This window comes from Biomphalaria glabrata, chromosome 7 (assembly GCF_947242115.1).
Source record: "Biomphalaria glabrata chromosome 7, xgBioGlab47.1, whole genome shotgun sequence".
Classification (NCBI taxonomy): Eukaryota; Metazoa; Mollusca; class Gastropoda; family Planorbidae; genus Biomphalaria; species Biomphalaria glabrata.
Window position 1 is genome coordinate 4,081,555 of NC_074717.1, and position 20,641 is coordinate 4,102,195.

A 20,641-nucleotide genomic window follows, 5' to 3' on the forward strand; every position below is an offset into this window, starting at 1 on the left:
TAGAATAGTGTGCTACAAACTCGATCAGAAAAGGCTCCAAACAGATTGTAGGAAAGGGAAGTAAAAGACTTTGTTCTAGAATAGTGTGCTACAAACTCGACCAGAAAAGGCTTCAAACAGATTGTAGGAAAGGGAAGTAAAAGACTTTGTTCTAGAATAGTGTGCTACAAACTCGACCAGAAAAGGCTTCAAACAGATTGTAGGAAAGGGAAGTAAAAGACTTTGTTCTAGAATAGTGTGCTACAAACTCGACCAGAAAAGGCTCCAAACAGATTGTAGGAAAGGGAAGTAAAAGACTTTGTTCTAGAATAGTGTGCTACAAATTCGACCAGAAAAGGCTCCAAACAGATTGTAGGAAAGGGAAGTAAAAGACTCTGTTCTAGAATAGTGTGCTACAAACTCGACCAGAAAAGGCTTCAAACAGATTGTAGAAAAGGGAAGTAAAAGACTCTGTTCTAGAATAGTGTGCTACAAACTCGACCAGAAAAGGCTTCAAACAGATTGTAGAAAAGGGAAGTAAAAGACTTTGTTCTAGAATAGTGTGCTACAAATTCGACCAGAAAAGGCTCCAAACAGATTGTAGGAAAGGGAAGTAAAAGACTCTGTTCTAGAATAGTGTGCTACAAACTCGACTAGAAAAGGCTTCAAACAGATTGTAGGAAAGGGAAGTAAAAGACTTTGTTCTAGAATAGTGTGCTACAAACTCGACCAGAAAAGGCTTCAAACAGATTGTAGGAAACGGATGTAAAAGACTCTGTTCTAGAATAGTGTGCTTCAAACTCGACCAGAAAAGGCTTTAAACAGATTGTCGGAAACGGAAGTAAAAGACTCTGTTCTAGAATAGTGTGCTACAAACTCGATCAGAAAAGGCTTCAAACAGATTGTAGGAAAGGGACGTAAAAGACTCTGTTCTAGAATAGTGTGCTACAAATTGGACCAGAAATCAATTAAAAGGTTGATCTTTGTATCTTTGTTTCAAATTAGACTCAAAATTAGAGCAGGTCAAAGTTCATAGCGATATTTTTTTTTAGAATTGTTTTTTGTTGTTGTTCTGCCTTAACGATAGAATTAATTATTCCAATTTTTCGTGAAACACCTTGTCAGACCTCACGGAACCCTAGTTTGGGAAACAATGGTTTACAGGATGGCGTGTGTATGGTGGGTCTACCATTTTGGAATCCCCCATTTGAAATGTCAACTTCAGAAACTATAACTAGTAGCCTTACCAGTGTTACTGTTTGAGAAACCTTAGAAATACATTAGATAGACAGGACAAAAAGAGAATTGCGATTCACTCAGTTTATTATCTTATAATACGAGAGAAGTCACGGTAAACCTTCACGTTCACGTATACTGTCAAGTTCACGTTGGCGATCACGTTCACGTTTACGTTGGCGTTCACGTTCACGTTGGCGTTGAGTTGCTTCCCATTTTGCTTTCAAGTGCTTCGCATATGCAGAGTTCAGATGCCTCAATGACAAATAAAAAGATGGTTTTGTAAATCTATATACTGCAAAATAAAATAAGATCTATGAAACATGGTGAACGAATGAATAGAATATATATCTAACATAGACTATATGTAGCCCCCCCCCCAAAAAAAAAAAAAAAAAAAAATTGACGTTTAGGCCACAGAGCTTATATCAGTTACAAACAAATTAAGAAGATTAAACAAAATGAGTACATAATGTTATACCAATATAACCAAAATGGCAGCAATAAACAGCGGTTCAATGCTGCAGTTTTCTAATGAGACAGAAAGGTAATTAACTGCGCTGCTGTCAAAACGCGGGAACTCTGTTGAAGGCAGTCCGGTCTGACGTTGAAGAAATGGGAAAGGGCGGAGTGTTTGTGGGGGTTCCCATCTCATTTGCAAGAAAATCTTGTTGGCTATTGAGACTGTGATCCAAAACTTCTGGAATTTAAGAAATCACGACAGTCCTTGTCCACACATTTCGTAAGGTTGTTATTTCAGTAAGTCGTGATCGATATAAGCACTCCACTGCATACAATAATATTCTTCCAATGGCATTTGTCTCAAATAACCTTCGGCAACCAGTCCAATGTATTGTCTTCACTTGAGGCAAAGAGCAGTTTTTTAAATACAGAAGAAATCGCAAACTGGCGCCTTAACTAGTCAACCCTGGACTGCAGGGTGTCGTGCGCGCGTGACGTTTTCTTTTCGTGTGTACAGGAAGTAGCTTGTATCGGGCGTGTTTTGTTGTCAAGAATATTGTGTGTGTTTACCTTACGCTTAGTGCCAGGGCCCCACACTTTCATAGGCTCCCCCGCGCGAATTCTAGTGGTAAATGATTAAAATTAATAATAACGGTTTCTAGAATTCTTATGAAATTGTAAAATATACGAAGAAGTCATAAAAATCTACTGAAATTATTAAAATCTTCAATAAAACTGATGCCAATCTCCTCAAAACAGTCAAAATTATCATTTCTGGGTGTCATTCAATTTGGAAAACGTCAATCCTAAAATAAGAATAAAAAAAGACAGCACTGTCAGATTTCATTTAATAAAAATGTAGTAATAAGTCGAATTGTAACCAAAACAAGAAGTTCACATTCTTAATTTACTTTAGTAGTCACTGGCATACAAATGTAGATCTAAATTTATCTCGAACTCTTAAATAACAACCAAAAGCGATTTTTTGCTAGTCGAGTGTAAATCTAAAAGGCAGATCTGAATGTTTATCAGCTTTTTGTTGAAAAACTACTATCTGCTACTGATGGCTCGGAAAGCTAATTAGACAGTGATTTAGTATTTAGTAAAGTATGAATCAAATGCAAAGACGAATTTATTTTCTAATCCAAAAACTAATTTTTTCCTTATCACAACCCAGAATAGGCACCGCGATATCCGTTTTGCATAGGGCCCGCAATCTGTTGGGCAAGCCCTGCTTAGTGCCCCGTATCGTTATTGTAGCAGAGATATATTTCTAGCTATAGAATCTGATCAAGCTACAATTTCACTGTACATAAATGTAGTAATTAGGTTGATCTTTCGATACGTGTGGCGCTAATGAAATATTCTGTGATGTAGCCGCATAGCGAGATCTAGTTTATTCTTTTGTTTTAGGATGTTAGGCTTGGGGCTTTGAAGGAGATTGTCATCTTCTTGAGTTTGCCCTTGGAGCCGTGACGACTGATTTTTTGAGTCGTATCTTAGTGATTGAAACTACTGCTACTGAGCTGTAAGGCCGAAATTGTGTGCATGCGTGAGGTGTGTTTATTTGTAGAATTAGTAATGCATTATTTAAATACCCATGATTTATATATGTTGGAATATTGTTAATATGTATTTAGCTTTATTAATTAATATTATTCTTGCTGAACAATCGTTGATCATTTATTCCCTGTTAAGTTTGAATGACTATTATTTCACTGTTCAGTTATAACGCAACTTGGTTTGCTGTTGTTCTTTGATTAATGCTTTAGCCTGTTGACGTGAGGAACCCGGATCAGTTATGGCATCCCCAGTGGATCCCTGGACACATTGGCATCATGGGAAATGAAAAGGCATATAAGCTATCAAAGGCAGGTTCATCTATGGAACAACCAGATAGACCTGTTAACTATCTCACCCTAAGGTCAATGTTAGTCAACAATCACAAAGAGGAGTGGCTCAACCAATGGGCATCAGTAAACACAGGCAGAGCCATGTACAAAGAAATGACTACCACTAACAAACTGGACAGTATTAACATCCTCCCCCGCAAAGAACAATCTACAATCTTCCAACTAAGAACAGGACACACACCACTATTAAATTACCACCTGAACAAAATAAACTCCACACAACTACCCCTTTGCAGACACTGCGCCCACCCCTTTGAAACCGTAAACCAATATCCTCTTTGAATGCCCCTCCCTAATCCACCTTAGGCAGACCCTACTTCCACTACAGCCCAACATAGCCAACACCCTGTACGGCAGTGCTGAACAACTGAAGAAAACAGCACACTTTTTTTTTTCCTTGGCACAGTCTGCAAAAGAGCTCACAGCTCAGCAGCGATAAAGCTGGCTAGAAGAAGAAGAAGAAGATGGCATCCCCTTGATAAGCCCATAAACCCACCTTGACAAGGGCTGGTTTTTGCTTGGTTGGCTACCCATTCTAGGAGAAAGAAAACTCTGAATTTTAACTTCTGCTGTCTTGCATATATACACAAACACCGGAAAGGCTTCGGGAGTCAACCTAAGACCCTTAAGCTGTTAGCAGCACACACTGCTACATTCCGGCAGAGCCTATGACTCCGCTGATATCAAACTGTATTGGCACTTTGCCATTTCAATCAAAGAAAATTGTGCAGGTATATATTTAGGTCTTTGTCACTCTGTGCTAGCACATATGTCTATAATGAAAATAAGAGTATAATTTATTGAATCAAAAGTTAAAGTATAGGAATCAAATTTAAGAAGATCTAATGCCGTCTCTCGATCACTGTACATTCTATTAAATTAGATACGCGTATTATATTTGGATTGATAGATTACTTAGCACATTTGGATAACTCTGTATCTTATAAATTACAAACTTTACTTCCAAAGAGAAGATAAATAATACAAATACAATGATAAACAAAAAAAAAATTGATGTATCTCTTTTGGAGATGTAAAAAAATTAGTCAATTTCAAAGTATTAGCAACAACACCCTTCTTTTAGTGTGAGCTTTTTCAATACTTACACTCTTTAAACAATTCCACATCCTCTTTATCTTCAAACAAGAAAAAAAAAGATAAAACAGATTAATATAAAGAATGAATTGTTGACTTCTAGAAACAACGGTAGAGTTCCCCTTTCGGACCTTGCAATCTATAGGGCAGATGATGTAAAGGTCATCTGTTTCTGTGGACCACGGTTAACGAGGGTGTCATGTGGCCAGCACAACAACCTGCCGCCTTTACTTTACCCATATTATGCCAGGTACCCAGTAGAGCTGGGTGGACTCGAAAACGCCCAAGGTTCCCGAAATTTAAAATCTCATTCACCAGGATTTGAACCCAGCACCTCGGGTTTAGAAGCTAAGCTCTTTACCGCCTAGCCGCCGCGCCTAAATTTCAACAGTAAATTCAAGGTAAAATGCTGCTTTTGCTTTTCGTTTTACGGTCTTGTAATCTACGAAAAGTTGGAAACATTTGATTATGCCTTATTTTTTTTTTTACTGTAAACAAGAAAAACACTAAAAATATTAAAACAAAACAATACCACCTTTATACATCTTGTAGATTAAAAAAAAAAAGAATACATCCTTTTACCTAGTGAGTAAAGGGCAAACATAATTTTGCGTCAATGTCGCCCATGCATCCGTGAACTAAAACCGCTCATGTATCCTTGTTTATCAGACACTTTGACTATGAACTAAAACCGCTCATGTATCCTTGTTTATCAGACAGTTTGACTATGAACTAAAACCGCTCATGTATCCTTGTTTATCAGACAGTTTGACTATGAACTAAAACCGCTCATGTATCCTTGTTTATCAGACAGTTTAACTGTGAACTAAGACCACCCATACATCCTTGTTTATCAGACAGTTTGACTATGAACTAAAACCGCTCATGTATCCTTGTTTATCAGACAGTTTAACTGTGAACTAAAACCACCCATACATCCTTGTTTATCAGACAGTTTGACTATGAACTAAAACCGCTCATTTATCCTTGTTTATCAGACTGTTTGACTATGAACTAAAACCGCTCATGTATCCTTGTTTATCAGACAGTTTGACTATGAACTAAAACCGCTCATGTATCCTTGTTTATCAGACAGTTTGACTATGAACTAAAACCGCTCATGTATCCTTGTTTATCAGACAGTTAGACTATGAACTAAAACCGCTCATGTATCCTTGTTTATCAGACAGTTTGACTATGAACTAAAACCGCTCATGTATCCTTGTTTATCAGACAGTTTGACTATGAACTAAAACCGCTCATGTATCCTTGTTTATCAGACAGTTTAACTGTGAACTAAAACCACCCATACATCCTTGTTTATCAGACAGTTTGACTATGAACTAAAACCGCTCATTTATCCTTGTTTATCAGACTGTTTGACTATGAACTAAAACCGCTCATGTATCCTTGTTTATCAGACTGTTTGACTATGAACTAAAACCGCTCATGTATCCTTGTTTATTCGACAGTTATGCTGTGAATTACAACAACTCTTAATTCGTTTTAATTATATAAAATATACTAAAATGTTATTTAGCCTTGGTTAGGCCAATAATAGAATATGCATCCTCTGTTTGGGACCCCTCAACTCAAGAAAACATTAAGAAACTGGAACAGACACAGAAAATAGCATTGAGATTCATAACAAACGAATATTCACATTTGACTAAACAAACACATTTTTAAAATCCCTAAATTTAGAAAGCCTTCAGGATAGAAGTCTTAAAAGTAAATATCGATTATACATAAAACACTGAACCATAATCTTCAAATACAAAAACAAAATTTAATAAAATACAAATACGCAAAGATAGATATGCAAGGACTAATTTGTATAAATGCTCCTTCTTCCCTAGTGGCCTGAGCCTGCAAGGAAAACCAATTAATTGGCAGAATTTATGTCATTGGTTAATATGCATGACGCTGTAGTTGAGTGATTAATCGCTTGGCTTTTGCACCGGGAGTGCTGGGTTCGAATGTCGGTGAAGACAGGGATTTTAACTTTCGGGATTTTTTGGGGGGTCCATGAGTCCACCTAGGTCTAATTAATACCTGACTTTAGTTGAGGAAAGTAAAGGATGTTGGTCGTTGTACTGACCACATGACCACGTTAACCTCTGGCCAAAGAAACAGATAACCTCGACATCATCTGCCCAATAATTCGCAAGCTCTGAAAGGAGAACTTGAACAACTTTTTACTGTATGCATGCTTAATAACAATGTACATATGTAAAACCCTGTGGCATACCTATGACTATAAAAATGGTGACCAGTCATTTCATCCCCGGTCATTTCATCCTTAGTCACTTCATCCCCGGTCACTAATACAAATACAAAGTAGTAACTTAAATAAGTGTTTGAAATAAAGTCTGAAATTGGAATATTAAAAGACTTATCAAGAATAGTCATTAGGATGTGAAAATCGGGAAACAGGGGGATTCGTCTACAAATACAATTGACAAGGAAGTCATCGCTATGATGTATGTAAAGAAAGAAAAACAATGGAAGGATAAAATTATACAAATTGTTTTTTTTTTATATATATAAAATCAGAATATATTAACCATATTAACGGTGAGTCTATATATTAAAAATAGAATTTTCATTACATGATGGCAAATGTTGTGTAGATAAAATCCCATAACTGAAAGTGTATCTGTAATGTTGAAAAATTTTGTAATGCTTCAGAAAAACCACGTAACGTATATACGAGTCAGAATTACCCTATTGCCAGATGACTTTTATTTTACCTATCTTGCTTTATTTTATTTTTTTTTTGGCGGGAAGGTAAACCAGAAGGCCAAAGATACCATAAGAGTAGGACTACGTTCAAACTATTGATAGAGTGGTAGCTAATTCAACTTTGTGTCTTTACCAAAAGCATAACACGTTTGACAAAGAAAAGACACTTTCACAATGGGCACATTTATTTACAATGACATTGTTAAAGACAATTTATAGATACGTTTTCAGTTTGAAATCCAGAAAAGGAAAGAAAAATTTTTTTTTTAATTTACCTAAGATTGTATTGTTGGAAAAATTGAACTATAGATAAATTTATAGTTTTTAACGATCAATTAATAATAATAATTAAGGCTTGTCTTCGAGTCCGAATGTAGTTAATTATAATGTATGTGAATGATGGTTCAAGCCAAAAAAAAAACACGATCTTTTTTGTCTTGGGGTGGGGGGAATCGGAGATGACACCCTGAGTTGACCGCACTGGGTGACACCCACCCTAGTGACGCCACTGTATAATATATTGTAAATCTAGGTGTGTGCTTAGCGCTTCAAGTGGATGTGGGGGATGTAAGATTATAATAAGATTATAATATTATTCTGCGCATAACTTATAATCAAAGGCCAAGGTGTTGTGGAAGTAGTGGAAATCATTTAAGAGATGAGAACAATTAGAATACTTATGATCATGCCGCTGATAATTCCTGAAGACCATCTTTCACTTTATCTTTATTTTTAAATCACTCTTTCTTGACATTGGGCGCGTCGTTTTACCGTTGAAAAAAAGTTTTATTTTTCTAACAAAGGCTGACTTCATCCCTCTTCAATCAATCATGTATCTATCTTATTGATGTAGATGAATACAAAAACACATTTTTCTACATGACCTCTATATTTATTTATGTTAAATTTTTACAGTTTTAATGGCATTTTATTTGATTCTTATCTGATGTGTCACACTTTTTGTCAAGATTTTACAATTACTATTTGTTAGATAAAGTGATCAGATAATGAAATGAACAGAGGATGAATTGACCAGGGGATGAAGTGATCGGGGGATGAAGTGACCGGGAACCATAAAAATACACAAGTTTACTAAAGCAAGCAACATAGTTCCAAGAGAGTTAACAAGTTAAACTAAAAGAATTCACTTTAAAAATATCAAATGTGATCACTTTATCACTTTACATTATATAAATTTATTCAATGTACTCAATATAGATCAATAGCTAAATCATTACATATTTGTATCGCAGATTTTTGACAATGCGATGTTTTAGTGTATTTTTGTGAAAATCAGAAAATGTATACTATAATGTAATAATATGTCATAGTTTGGTTGATTATATCACAATAACAAATTACAAAAGTTGAATACATACCTTCTTTTTTTCGTTCAGCACAAAAAAGAAATATAATTAAAAAATGTTAGATTAGAGCAATACATCTATTTACTGTTTACTTACTGTTAAACGTTAAGGACGGGATTCGTTTCATCGGGAATTTCGTTTTAGCGTCGCGACTTTGAACTGCACATTATTTTAGACGGAAGTGGTTCTAGGATTGTAACGGTAGTTTAGAGACGCACTCTTCTAGCTTGGGCAAGACGTTGTTTTGACAAGTAATAGATGACAGTGGACGGAGCCCCTTCTTTATGGATTAAAGTTATATTTTAAGTTGAACAAGTGTTATCGATTCATTTTCTAAATGTATTATATGTGTGGTAAGTGATAGCGAACCGCAAGGACAGAGTGTGAGTTATTAATATTTTTCAAAGTGCAGTTAGATCTATACTTAAAACATACAATATCGCCACCACATTACTTTCACTTAGATCCTCCCGCGACGTTCGGGGTATTAGACGGCAAAAATTCTCTATAACAATCTGTCACTAGCAATGTCTGAAGATTCTTCCAGCTCGGTGTCCACTGCCCTGATGACCTCCACGAAAGTGAAGCACCAAGTTATAATAGGTCGTTCAGGTATGCGCTTTCCTCGTATTGGTCTCCTTGTTATTGCAATTCGGCATGGGTAGTTGGTTCATTTTGTCTTAGGACATGTTCCACAAACCTCATGAAATGCTCAGTCACAGCCTCGTTAAGTGGTTGAGTCCCAGTTCGGCCTAGGGATTTCTTTGTTGAGACCCAGCAGACGACTTCCATGTCTCGCCTGGGAACGTTGGTGTTTGGATGACAATTGTGTTAAGGTGTATTTTTTGTTTCAAGTCCAGTGGCTCGGCTTGTCTAAATAGGTTGCATCCTAAGCAAAATGCTCCCTGCCTTTCCTATTCGGCACGTCATGGTAGGCACTCCCATCGTTTGTCACGATGCCGCCTAGGTATGTGAACTTATCCGATTCTTAAACTTAGACTCGCCAAGTCTGACGCGGGCTTCTTTTATCTTTAAACGTTTTCTTTGTGCTCCATCTGTCATGTTGACAAGCTAATACAAATGCGATTTTAATATATTTTGTTGTTTTAAGAGTTTTGAAGCAACGGAATTTTTACAAAAATTAAACACGTGATGAGCTGAGGCGACATTCGGAATCAAGTTTTTTTTTTTTTAGATTGGCATGTTGTTTGCTTCCTTCAGTCGTAGAACGACAATGGTTCATCTCTTCATCTGTGTTTCATCTCTTCATCTACGGTTCATCTCTTCATCTATGGTTCATCTCTTCATCTGTGTTTCATCTCTTCATCTACGGTTCATCTCTTCATCTATGGTTCATCTCTTCATCTGCGTTTCATCTCTTCATCTATGGTTCGTCTCTTCATCTACGTTCATCTCTTCATCTAAGGTTCATCTCTTCATCTGTGTTTCATCTCTTTATCAATGCTTCATCTCTTCATCTATGCTTCATCTATGGATCATCTACGGTTCACCTCTTCATTTATGGTTCATCTATGGTTCATCTATGGTTCATCTCTTCATCTATGGTTCATCTCTTCATCTGCGTTTCATCTCTTCATCTATGGTTCGTCTCTTCATCTACGTTCATCTCTTCATCTAAGGTTCATCTCTTCATCTATGTTTCATCTCTTTATCAATGGTTCATCTCTTCATCTATGCTTCATCTATGGATCATCTATGGTTCACCTCTTCATTTATGGTTCATCTATGGTTCATCTCTTCATCTATGGTTCATCTCTTCATCTATGGTTTATCTCTTCATCGGTGGTTCATCTCTTCATCGATGGTTCATCTCTTCATCTATGGTTCATCTCTTCATCTGCGTTTCATCTCTTCATCTATGGTTCGTCTCTTCATCTAAGGTTCATTTCTTCATCTAAGGTTCATCTCTTCATCTATGTTTCATCTCTTTATCAATGGTTCATCTCTTCATCTATGCTTCATCTATGGATCATCTATGGTTCACCTCTTCATTTATGGTTCATCTATGGTTCATCTCTTCATCTATGGTTCATCTCTTCATCTATGGTTCATCTCTTCATCTATGGTTCATCTCTTCATCGGTGGTTCATCTCTTCATCGATGGTTCATCTCTTCATCTATGGTTCATCTCTTCATCTGCGTTTCATCTCTTCATCTATGGTTCGTCTCTTCATCTACGTTCATCTCTTCATCTAAGGTTCATCTCTTCATCTATGTTTCATCTCTTTATCAATGGTTCATCTCTTCATCTATGCTTCATCTATGGATCATCTATGGTTCACCTCTTCATTTATGGTTCATCTATGGTTCATCTCTTCATCTATGGTTCATCTCTTCATCTATGGTTCATCTCTTCATCTATGGTTCATCTCTTCATCTGCGTTTCATCTCTTCATCTATGGTTCGTCTCTTCATCTACGTTCATCTCTTCATCTAAGGTTCATCTCTTCATCTATGTTTCATCTCTTTATCAATGGTTCATCTCTTCATCTATGCTTCATCTATGGATCATCTATGGTTCACCTCTTCATTTATGGTTCATCTATGGTTCATCTCTTCATCTATGGTTCATCTCTTCGTTTATGGTTCATCTATGGTTCATCTCTTCATCTATGGTTCATCTCTTCATCGATGGTTCATCTCTTCATCTATGGTTCATCTCTTCATCTGCGTTTCATCTCTTCATCTATGGTTCGTCTCTTCATCTAAGGTTCATCTCTTCATCTAAGGTTCATCTCTTCATCTATGTTTCATCTCTTTATCAATGGTTCATCTCTTCATCTATGCTTCATCTATGGATCATCTATGGTTCACCTCTTCATTTATGGTTCATCTATGGTTCATGTCTTCATCTATGGTTCATCTCTTCATCTATGGTTCATCTCTTCATCTATGGTTCATCTCTTCATCTATGATTCATCTCTTCATCTATGGTTCATCTCTTCATCTGCGTTTCATCTCTTCATCTATGGTTCGACTCTTCATTTACGTTCATCTCTTCATCTAAGGTTCATCTATTCATCTATGTTTCATCTCTTTATCAATGGTTCATCTCTTCATCTATGCTTCATCTATGGATCATCTATGGTTCACCTCTTAATTAATGGTTCATCTATGGTTCATCTCTTCATCTATGGTTCATCACTTCACCTATGGTTCATCTCTTCATCGATGGTTCATCTCTTCATCGATGGTTCATCTTTTCATCTATGGTTCATCTATGTTTCATCTCTTCATCTATGGTTCATCTCGTGGAACACTTTCATGGGACTGTGGAGCCCTATTTTAGAGAGACACTCCCGTCCACATAGATCGCAAGTCAAGGTGGCTTTCGCTTTGGCGGCAGAGGAGCCGGGTATTTATCGCACGGCACGCCTATCTTCCGGAGCTCAGGCCCATTTTTTTACTGTCAATAGCTGTCTTGGTCACCAACTGTCTCCGCTCAGTGCAGTCTACGGCTATGTCTTCCCAGTGATATATAATAACATTAATATATAAAAGATTTTTTTTTTAAACGAGCGGACAGCTTTGGTACTATTTCTATGGACTTATTATTCCGAAAGACCCCTTCTTTTGTTGTATCTCTATTATATTTACTATGATGTTTTGTGTACTATTTCTAGTCTTAGAGTAGATGTCGAGTTCTGTGTTTATTTCTTATAGGACATCAGTGTTGACGTTTTAATACTTGACTAAGACTTCATTGGCAGTGTCTGCCCTGCAGTATCACTCAGAAGTGTCTGTTACAATGGTTGAATGTCATTGCCAGTATTGACGTTCAACAACAGCGTTCAAAGTGTCACGGTACTAGTACAGAAGAGAGTTGATGCAGGTTGTGGATCAGTTGAGGTTCTTACTCTATTGCCATTGTTGTTATTATTGGAATCTCTTTCTGAGAGCCAAAGTTGTTGCTGACGGCGGAGACTGAATAGTCTTACATTCGCAGTATGATTGCATTGTAAAAACCGAAAGATGTGAATCGGTTGTTACAATTTAATCACTATTTGTGACAAATCGCTAGTATTTTTATTACTTATTTATATAAAAAAAGTTTGAATACTTTCATCATTATCATCTTCTACATAAACTGTAAATATCCATTGTATTAAATATTTCATTTGCCCATCAGGAGTTACTCACCCATTGTATTGATATTCATTAAACACATATTATTTTATAAAATGTCAAGGGGGAGTAATATAAACAAGGGATGTCATTCTTCTTTATTTAGTTTGGTTTTTTTTTGTCAAGAAAATGTTTTCCGGTTCATGTATCTGGTGTCCTAGATGCCTACTATTATCAAATATGACATTAAATTATTTGTTTAAAAAAGTATAACTATCGTTAATGAAGATTTATTGCCACGAATATAATTTTTTTCCCAGTTGGCAACAATAGAGTTTTTTCAGCGTCCCTGACATTCTTAAGCTTATCGTGAAAATCTTCTATACAAAATACATGTAGTTATAAGTCTTTTAAGATCCTTTCACAACTATTGGAATTTACATTAAAAAGAATGTGATCACTCATTTACCATAGTTATGGTTAGACAACTGTCTTGATTTAAATTGAATGCTATTTCTACGAATATTGTTCCACGTAAAGCAATATGCTTCAAGGAGAGGCTTAAACATTTAAAAAAAAATTATACTGATAAGCTTTTGGGTTAATCCAAGTGGAAAAGTGTAACTACTGTAAACGTTTTGATAACTACTGAAACTATGAATTGAACAGAAACACTTACTTTTTCTTTCTTCTTCTCGTTCTTGTTCATCTTTAAATACAAAAAGATCATTTTTTTTTAAAATATCAATTTTAAAGAATACATCGGTTTTTGCAAAGCTTATATCAACTCATTCTGTCTGTTTGTCTGTCAGGCCTTACACGTTATTTCTCCGACACCCAATCTCGAATCGAGCTGACGTTTAGCACAATTATTTCTTTTCCCTGACAAAACAAGAAACAATCAAAAATAAAAACAACTAAGTTTATAAACTATTGGTAATAAATTACTTTGTTTGGTATTTCAAACAAGGTAAAGAAATATTACTTGACTAAAGTGGTGTTATTAGCTGAATTAGTCTCCTATATATTAGGCTGCCGTCTCAGGCTTAGTGAACACCAACATGAAATAGAAACAATAGAGAACTATACACTCTTCCATGTTCATAGACTCTTCGCTAGCAGAGTGGTTACGGCGTTGGTTTGAGAAGCCTGAGAAGTTTTGATGCAACCCTAAAACAAATCTAATTAACACTATTGATATAATGTATGGTGCAAATATTTTATAATTTCTTGCATGAATTTAAGCCCTATTTTTTTCTAACACTATAAAAAAATACTGCATTATTCAGGTTTCTAACAACTGTCTTTTCTTGAATTTGCTCTGTTTAGCGGCATTCTTTTGGCGTTTATAGCGGTCCCCGAAAGGGGAAAAGACGCTATTTGTTTTGTGTCCGTCCGTCTGTCCCGTTTAAATCTCAGAAACTAAATAAAAAATTAAAATCGGACTTCATATTTTAGATCCTTCAAAGTTATAATGCAACGGCTACTTTTTTCTTCTGTCATACTAACTACTACATTTACAAAAAAATGTTTTAACTTTTTTCTTTTTTTTAAAGAGAAAAAATCTATTTACTATGTAAATAAGTTGGACATAATTTAAAAGAATAATTAATAAGTAGTTTTTCATATTATCGCGTGAACTGCAAAGCGATCACATCACCATAAAACACAAAACACATAAAAAAATACACGAATCTCATTAAGCAAGCAACATTGTCCCATATCTTGTCCTAAATAAGTTAAACTGAACGAAATTAAGTTAAAAAGATTAAATATAATGACTAAATTACTGTACATTATATAAATTACATTCAATGTATTTGAAATTAATCAATAGCTAAATCATTACATACTGATATAGCAGTTTTGGGGCAAAGACAGGCCATGCAAATTTATTAAAAGAACAATAAAACGTCTTAGTGTATCTCTTGTGGAAATGTGTTAGATTAGTTTTAAAATATGCAACAGTTTAGTTGATTATATCACACTTTATTAAACTAGTTGAATACATACCTATTTCTCTTTGTTCTGCACAAAAATATATAATTAAAAAGTTAATTATAGCCTTGCATATGTTTTTAACTGTTTTCGTAACGGGAAAAAATGCGTTAGTCAAGTTTACATGTGAAAGACAAGAAAAGCGAATGAAAATGCAGTTTTATAAAATGTTATTGTTTTTATAGTTTAAAAGGAACGAACAACGGATGATGAACGTAGATGTCAATCGGAATGATGTGTGTTCATTGGTAGTTTTTTAAACTTATTTAAATTTATATTTTGAATTGTTAGACATCAATATTTGTATTTGTTAGATTGAAAGAATAAGCTGTGTGACGTCATTAAAAACTACCTTTCACTAACAAGGATGATGAAAATATATAGAAAAATCAAACAAAGCATTAGGGTTTATTAAAAGAAATTTCTATAAATCAAATAAGAACATAAAACTAAAATGTTATTCAACCTTAGTTAGGCCAATAATGGAATATGCATCCTCCGTTTGGGACCCCTCAACTCAAGAAAACATTAAGAAACTGGAACAGACACAAAATAGAGCAGTGAGATTGATAACAAACGAATATTAACATTTGACTAGAGTAACACCATTAGTAAAATTACTAAATTTAGAAAGCCTTCAAGACAGAAGACTCAAAAGTAAAGTAGCAATTATACATAGAACACTGAACCATAATCTTCAAATACAAAAACAAAATCTACTAAAATACTCTGAAAGACACAAAGACAAAGGCACATTCCTCGTCCCATATGCTAGGACAAATTTGTACAAATACTCCTTCTTCCCTAGTGCTATTAGAGCATGGAATGGGTTGCCTGAGCTAGCCAGGAAAACCAGTGACTTGACAGAATTTAAGTCATTGGTTAATATGCATGACTAAATGCATGACGCGTAGGACGTAATCATCTTCTTTTTTGAAGTAACGTCTGTATTACATAAGATAAGATAAGGAAACCGTAAGCAATAAATACATCTTATTTCTGAACGCGACAGTCCTTCCAAAATTGTTGTTGGATCCAGATCTAGTTCTCTAGCTGACATTTATTTTTGTCTTAAAATGGAAAATATACATAACGGTCAAACTAGTGTTTTCCCCGGGAGGTCAATGAGCTAGTTAATTTTTTTTTCAACAATATACATCAAGTGTTCAATTTCTAGGAAAATAGTTAGAACCGTTTTTGAGATCCATGTCCAGGTTTGATCCTCCACCCTTCAGGTTCCAGTTCTGCCTTAATTGCAGGTATAAAGATGAAAACTTGACGATTTCCTATCAGCCATGTTGTATGTCTACATAGGATTTGATGGTGTATAGAGTCTAGACTCTAAAGTGACAACATCAAAACAAACACTATTCACTGCTGATATAAATTATGGTGAAACTATTGTTTATATTTTAGTGACTATAAGAGTCATTAATTCCATTTTTTAAAAAAATGACGTCTGACCCACAATATTATATGTTACCGTCACAACAGGCATAGGTTTGATTGTACATAGGGCCAGTCCGCCCCAACCTTTTGGCATATCATAGTTTATAATAATAATAATAATAATTACTATTCTTTGAAGAATGCGTCTTACAAATTGCTCATAGCACATAACAAACGAATATTTGATTGCATAGAAAATAAACATATACCGGAAAGGTAGATTGTAATTAATGTTTTGATAAGATACAAAGGATTATCGGTAATTATTGCAGTAAAAACTTACTTTCCAATAGCTCTTTTTTCAAAGTTACCAAGTAAGTCCAAATGTCCTTTTTCAAATTAGTATATTGTTTTTCATTCGATGCTAGATGAAAATATTCATTAACATATTCAGGAAACAAATGCCATTCCTTTGTCATTTCCTCTTTTAACCATTGCACTTCTAACCTTCGGCAGCATGTGGCCCAGCATACTAAAGATAGGTGAAGGCGAATACTACTGTTATATTAATGATATAAAAATAGTTTCTATGTGTGTACATAAATTACATTTAAATGCAGCCACAATTGACTCCAGCTCATTGCAAAACATACATACCATCCTTCTTGTCCATCTTAAAAAATAAATAAGCTAAGAGTTCCTCTTTCAGACCATGTGATCTAATGGGCAGAAGATCTGTCATCTGTTTACATGGTCCACCATAAAACGAGGGTGTTATTTGGTAGATGACAAGTTTATTTGTTGTTTTTTTAAATGGCAAAATCTGTTTAAAATATTTAATAAAAATGTGGCGTGTATTTTAGCATCATATTTATTATCTTGTATTTTAAGCCTGTCTCAAACAAAACGTTATCTTTGAATAGGTATAAGCAATCTGAACCTTCTCGATGACATGTTTATTATTGCGCCATCTGGGAGAAATACAGCCAGTTTACAACAAAAAGAACTATTTTTTAATTGGAAAAGGTGCATAACTCAAATAATACGTACATGAACATTATAAATAAAGATCTAGTTAATGGCTCTTTTTTTTAGCAGTCGCATTTGCCTTGACAACACATTCTTTTCTTTCATCTTTTTATAACATACAATATGAAGCATTTTTTGAAAGAACAGTTTATCGAGCAGATAAAATAAAACACTGCAAACACACTCAGGCAGTCATTACTAAAGCATCACCACATTTAAAGAACAGGTTTAAATTAGATCACATGCGAATGCAAACCTCGTAAACTCTACACACACAACGTGCCCCTCACATCGTCTGATTTTAAAAAATAACCCATTAGTTGACTAACTATTGGTAATTAATTATTTGTTGGTATCTTAAACAAGGGAAATAAATTGTACTTGACTGATGTGATGGTTACAGATGAATTAATCCCCTTTAATCATTGTAGAGAGAAAGCTTTAATGTTTGAAACTAACTAAAACCTTCTATTTTCATAAGCACTGCCCTGGGAAAGTGGCTAGTGTGTAGGCTTGAGAATTGAGTTCGATTTTAGGTTATTCAACATTTTTTGTTTATAAATGCCTTTAAAAGTGATCATGGTAATATTTAACCAGATATCCCTTTCTTTCTCCCCCACCCCTTTCCAAACTAGTCCAGGCAAAGTGATGGGATCATATCTTATTTATAAAGGTAAAATCATAAAATTGCACTAAATAAAAACAATTGGTTAAAAAAAAAATTCTAATCGCATAGATTTATTGCTGCTAGTCTAGATTTTATACAGATTTAATTACATGACTGATTTAAGCTAATTGATACAACTACGCTTACTAAAAGCTTTTATTTTTTTTAAAAGTGTTTTAAAATATTTTTTATTGGATGTAAACATTCCGTGTATTTACCTACGTTCCTATCTATTCTCAAGCAGTTTCACGTGGGACAAAGAGGCCAGATCAGACAAAATGGTGCCCTTTCTGATCACTTCCCAATAGAAAATGGTGTGTACTTACTCCTACTCTAGTCGCTATCTTCTTTGGCGTAATGCTGGGTCAAATGAGGCAGCGATTGCACGACGGCATCTACATACGGTTTTGTTTTGACGGCAATGTGTTTAATCTTCGTCGTCTACTATCCCATACAAAAACAAAGGAGATGGTCATTACGGAGCTTCTCTATGCCGATGATTGCGCCCTGCTAGCTCACAATGAACATGACCTCCAGAACGCGGTAAACAAATTTGCTTACGCTGCCGCCTCTTTCGGTCTATCTATAGACCTAGGGAAAACTGAAGTCATGTTGCAGAAGTCACCCAATAAAACTTACTCACCCCAAGGATCACCGTAAATGGACAGCCCCTTAACGTGGTAGAACACTTCACATATCTAGGTAGTATAGTGTCAAATGACGCATCACTTTCAAGGAATGTTGATAACCGTCTGGCCAGGGCAAGTAGCGCTTTTGGACGCCTTCAGGCGAGAGTTTGGCGGAACAAATCGCTCCGCCTGCCTACAAAAATAAATGTCTACCAAGCGGTGGTTTTCTCAACTCTTCTATATGGCTCTTAGACATGGACACTATACAGAAAACAACTAAGACTTCTTGAGCGCTTCCACCAAAGATGCTTGCGCTCCATCATGGACTTACGGTGGCAAAACAGCACTACAAACAGCGATGTCCTTGCGAACGCCTTTATAAACAGTATAGAGGGACTTCTTATGGTCCGACTTTTACGCTGGGTAGGGCACATATCCCGTATGGGAGACGAACGTATGCCAAAAGCAGTCTTTTTTTGGTGAGCTAAAAGGTGGTCGATGTAACAGAGGCGCCCCACGTAAACGTTTCAAATACCAACTTTCCTTAGCTGACATAGAAGAGAGCCCCTGCTTCCATGCGGCCTCAGTACAAGACAGCTGGAGGTCACTCACGAAGGCCGCGGGATACCCATTTGAGACCAAAAGAAAATCCGCTGCCGATGACAAACGCAGACGGCGAAAAGAAAATCTAAATCGACCACCAGCTGACAATGGTTAAGCTTGCCCTGTATGTGGCAAAATATGTAGGTCATAGCTGGGGCTACGCAGCCATGAAAAGACTGCCTTTCTAACTAATCTTAGGACTCGAAGACTAGCCTTATTAATATTTTCATGAGTCCCACAAGATATATTTTCTTTCCGCGCATTATTTTATATAGCCTCTATAGAGGTCACAAAGTATGAGCAGAAATCAAATTAAAGAAATTAAACTTACCTAGAAGCAAGATCGATATAAACTGGAGTAGCAACCTTCGGGCCATCATGTTATTGATGCGATGTAGCTGCGTTGAGTTAAAAGAATGTGTGGTGTCTGAAACTTTTTAAAACGTAGCCTTTTCATGGTGCATGTACACAGCTGCTTTTGATTTGTAACCACGTGTTCTGGAAAGGATGCAAATAAACTAGATAGTTCTTCATTGTTACAAAATCAATTCGTCATCGCCAAGAAGTACAAAGGAGCGCAATTCATCAAGCGCAGGTTGTGTGTGTGTGTGATTGTTGTTTGTTTAGTTCTGTGTATATTGTTTGTGTTTGCCTCTATACTACTACTACTAGTATGGCCTCCTAAGAGACTATGGATCATCTCATAGAAATGAGATGAATGGCTGGGCATTAGCTGTGGTCGGAACGATGTCGCCCACACGTCAATTCGTTCCCCTCCACGTAGCTGGTTTATCCAAAGGAACAGCAGTTCCCATACAGTTTGGGGTCAGCGGCGTCGCAGGTTTGGCCTTTCCCATGTTTGGCCTTTCCCATGTTTGGATATAGCTGCAGGGCAGCAGATGTTCGAATTCAGAGTTTTCCTTTTCCTATGTGGGTAGCCAGTCATGGCTAACGAGCCCTACCTGCTCGAAGCTTATTGGTAAGATTTTAGGAATTCTATGATTATTATTCTATTATTATTTCATTGGTCCATTGGTTGGGACAGAGTGACAGCGCTTGGAGTTTTGTTATTGTTGTCAGAGGCCTGAGTTTTGGCGTCTAATCGTAAAGTATAATAATATAGAAGTTTTCCTAGTTATGTATATATTTACTAGTTAACATTTGATGCGTTGTCTACAACTACAGTTATCCTGATTTACTTATATTAAAGTTATTGTCTGCTGTTAATTCATCTCTGGCGTCTCTTCGAATCATGTAAAGAAGTATGTTATGTGTTAGGTATAATCCAAGTAAAGAGTTCTTTGCTGGGGTTCAAGCAAAGAGAAATGTGTTTCTAATTAAAATAAGCAAAATCTGCTCGACGGATCATGTGTGGTGCCCCAACGATTCAACAGACTAATGAAGAGTTGACAATGAAGTTGAAATAATTTAAGGACTTATTTT

The 20,641-nt window shown here is 35.9% G+C and overlaps 3 protein-coding genes across 6 annotated transcripts in view; all 3 read right to left on the reverse strand.

Annotated features, from left to right (window-relative positions):
• LOC106073544 (uncharacterized) overlaps nucleotides 1–20,641 on the reverse strand; it is a 115,204-nt gene that overhangs the window by 51,842 nt on the left and 42,721 nt on the right. The gene's annotated exons all lie outside the window — the stretch shown is intronic.
• The window catches only part of LOC106068830 (uncharacterized), a 59,919-nt gene that overhangs the window by 20,453 nt on the left and 18,825 nt on the right, over nucleotides 1–20,641 (reverse strand). The gene's annotated exons all lie outside the window — the stretch shown is intronic.
• On the reverse strand, nucleotides 1,285–19,673 carry LOC106061744 (putative uncharacterized protein DDB_G0271982). 4 transcript variants are annotated; one of them, XM_056035902.1, is made up of 6 exons: nucleotides 19,530–19,673; nucleotides 16,614–16,802; nucleotides 14,897–14,911; nucleotides 13,563–13,592; nucleotides 4,697–4,726; nucleotides 1,285–1,510 (listed from the first exon to the last, which is right to left on the reverse strand). In XM_056035902.1, exons 1-6 carry the CDS (start codon nucleotides 19,576–19,578, stop codon nucleotides 1,326–1,328), a joined length of 498 nt encoding a protein of 165 aa, XP_055891877.1. In that variant the 5' UTR covers nucleotides 19,579–19,673; the 3' UTR covers nucleotides 1,285–1,325. The 4 variants fall into 4 exon arrangements, with proteins under 4 accessions (XP_055891877.1, XP_055891876.1, XP_055891879.1 ...); XM_056035901.1 differs by having other exon boundaries at nucleotides 4,697–4,729; XM_056035904.1 differs by lacking the exon at nucleotides 14,897–14,911.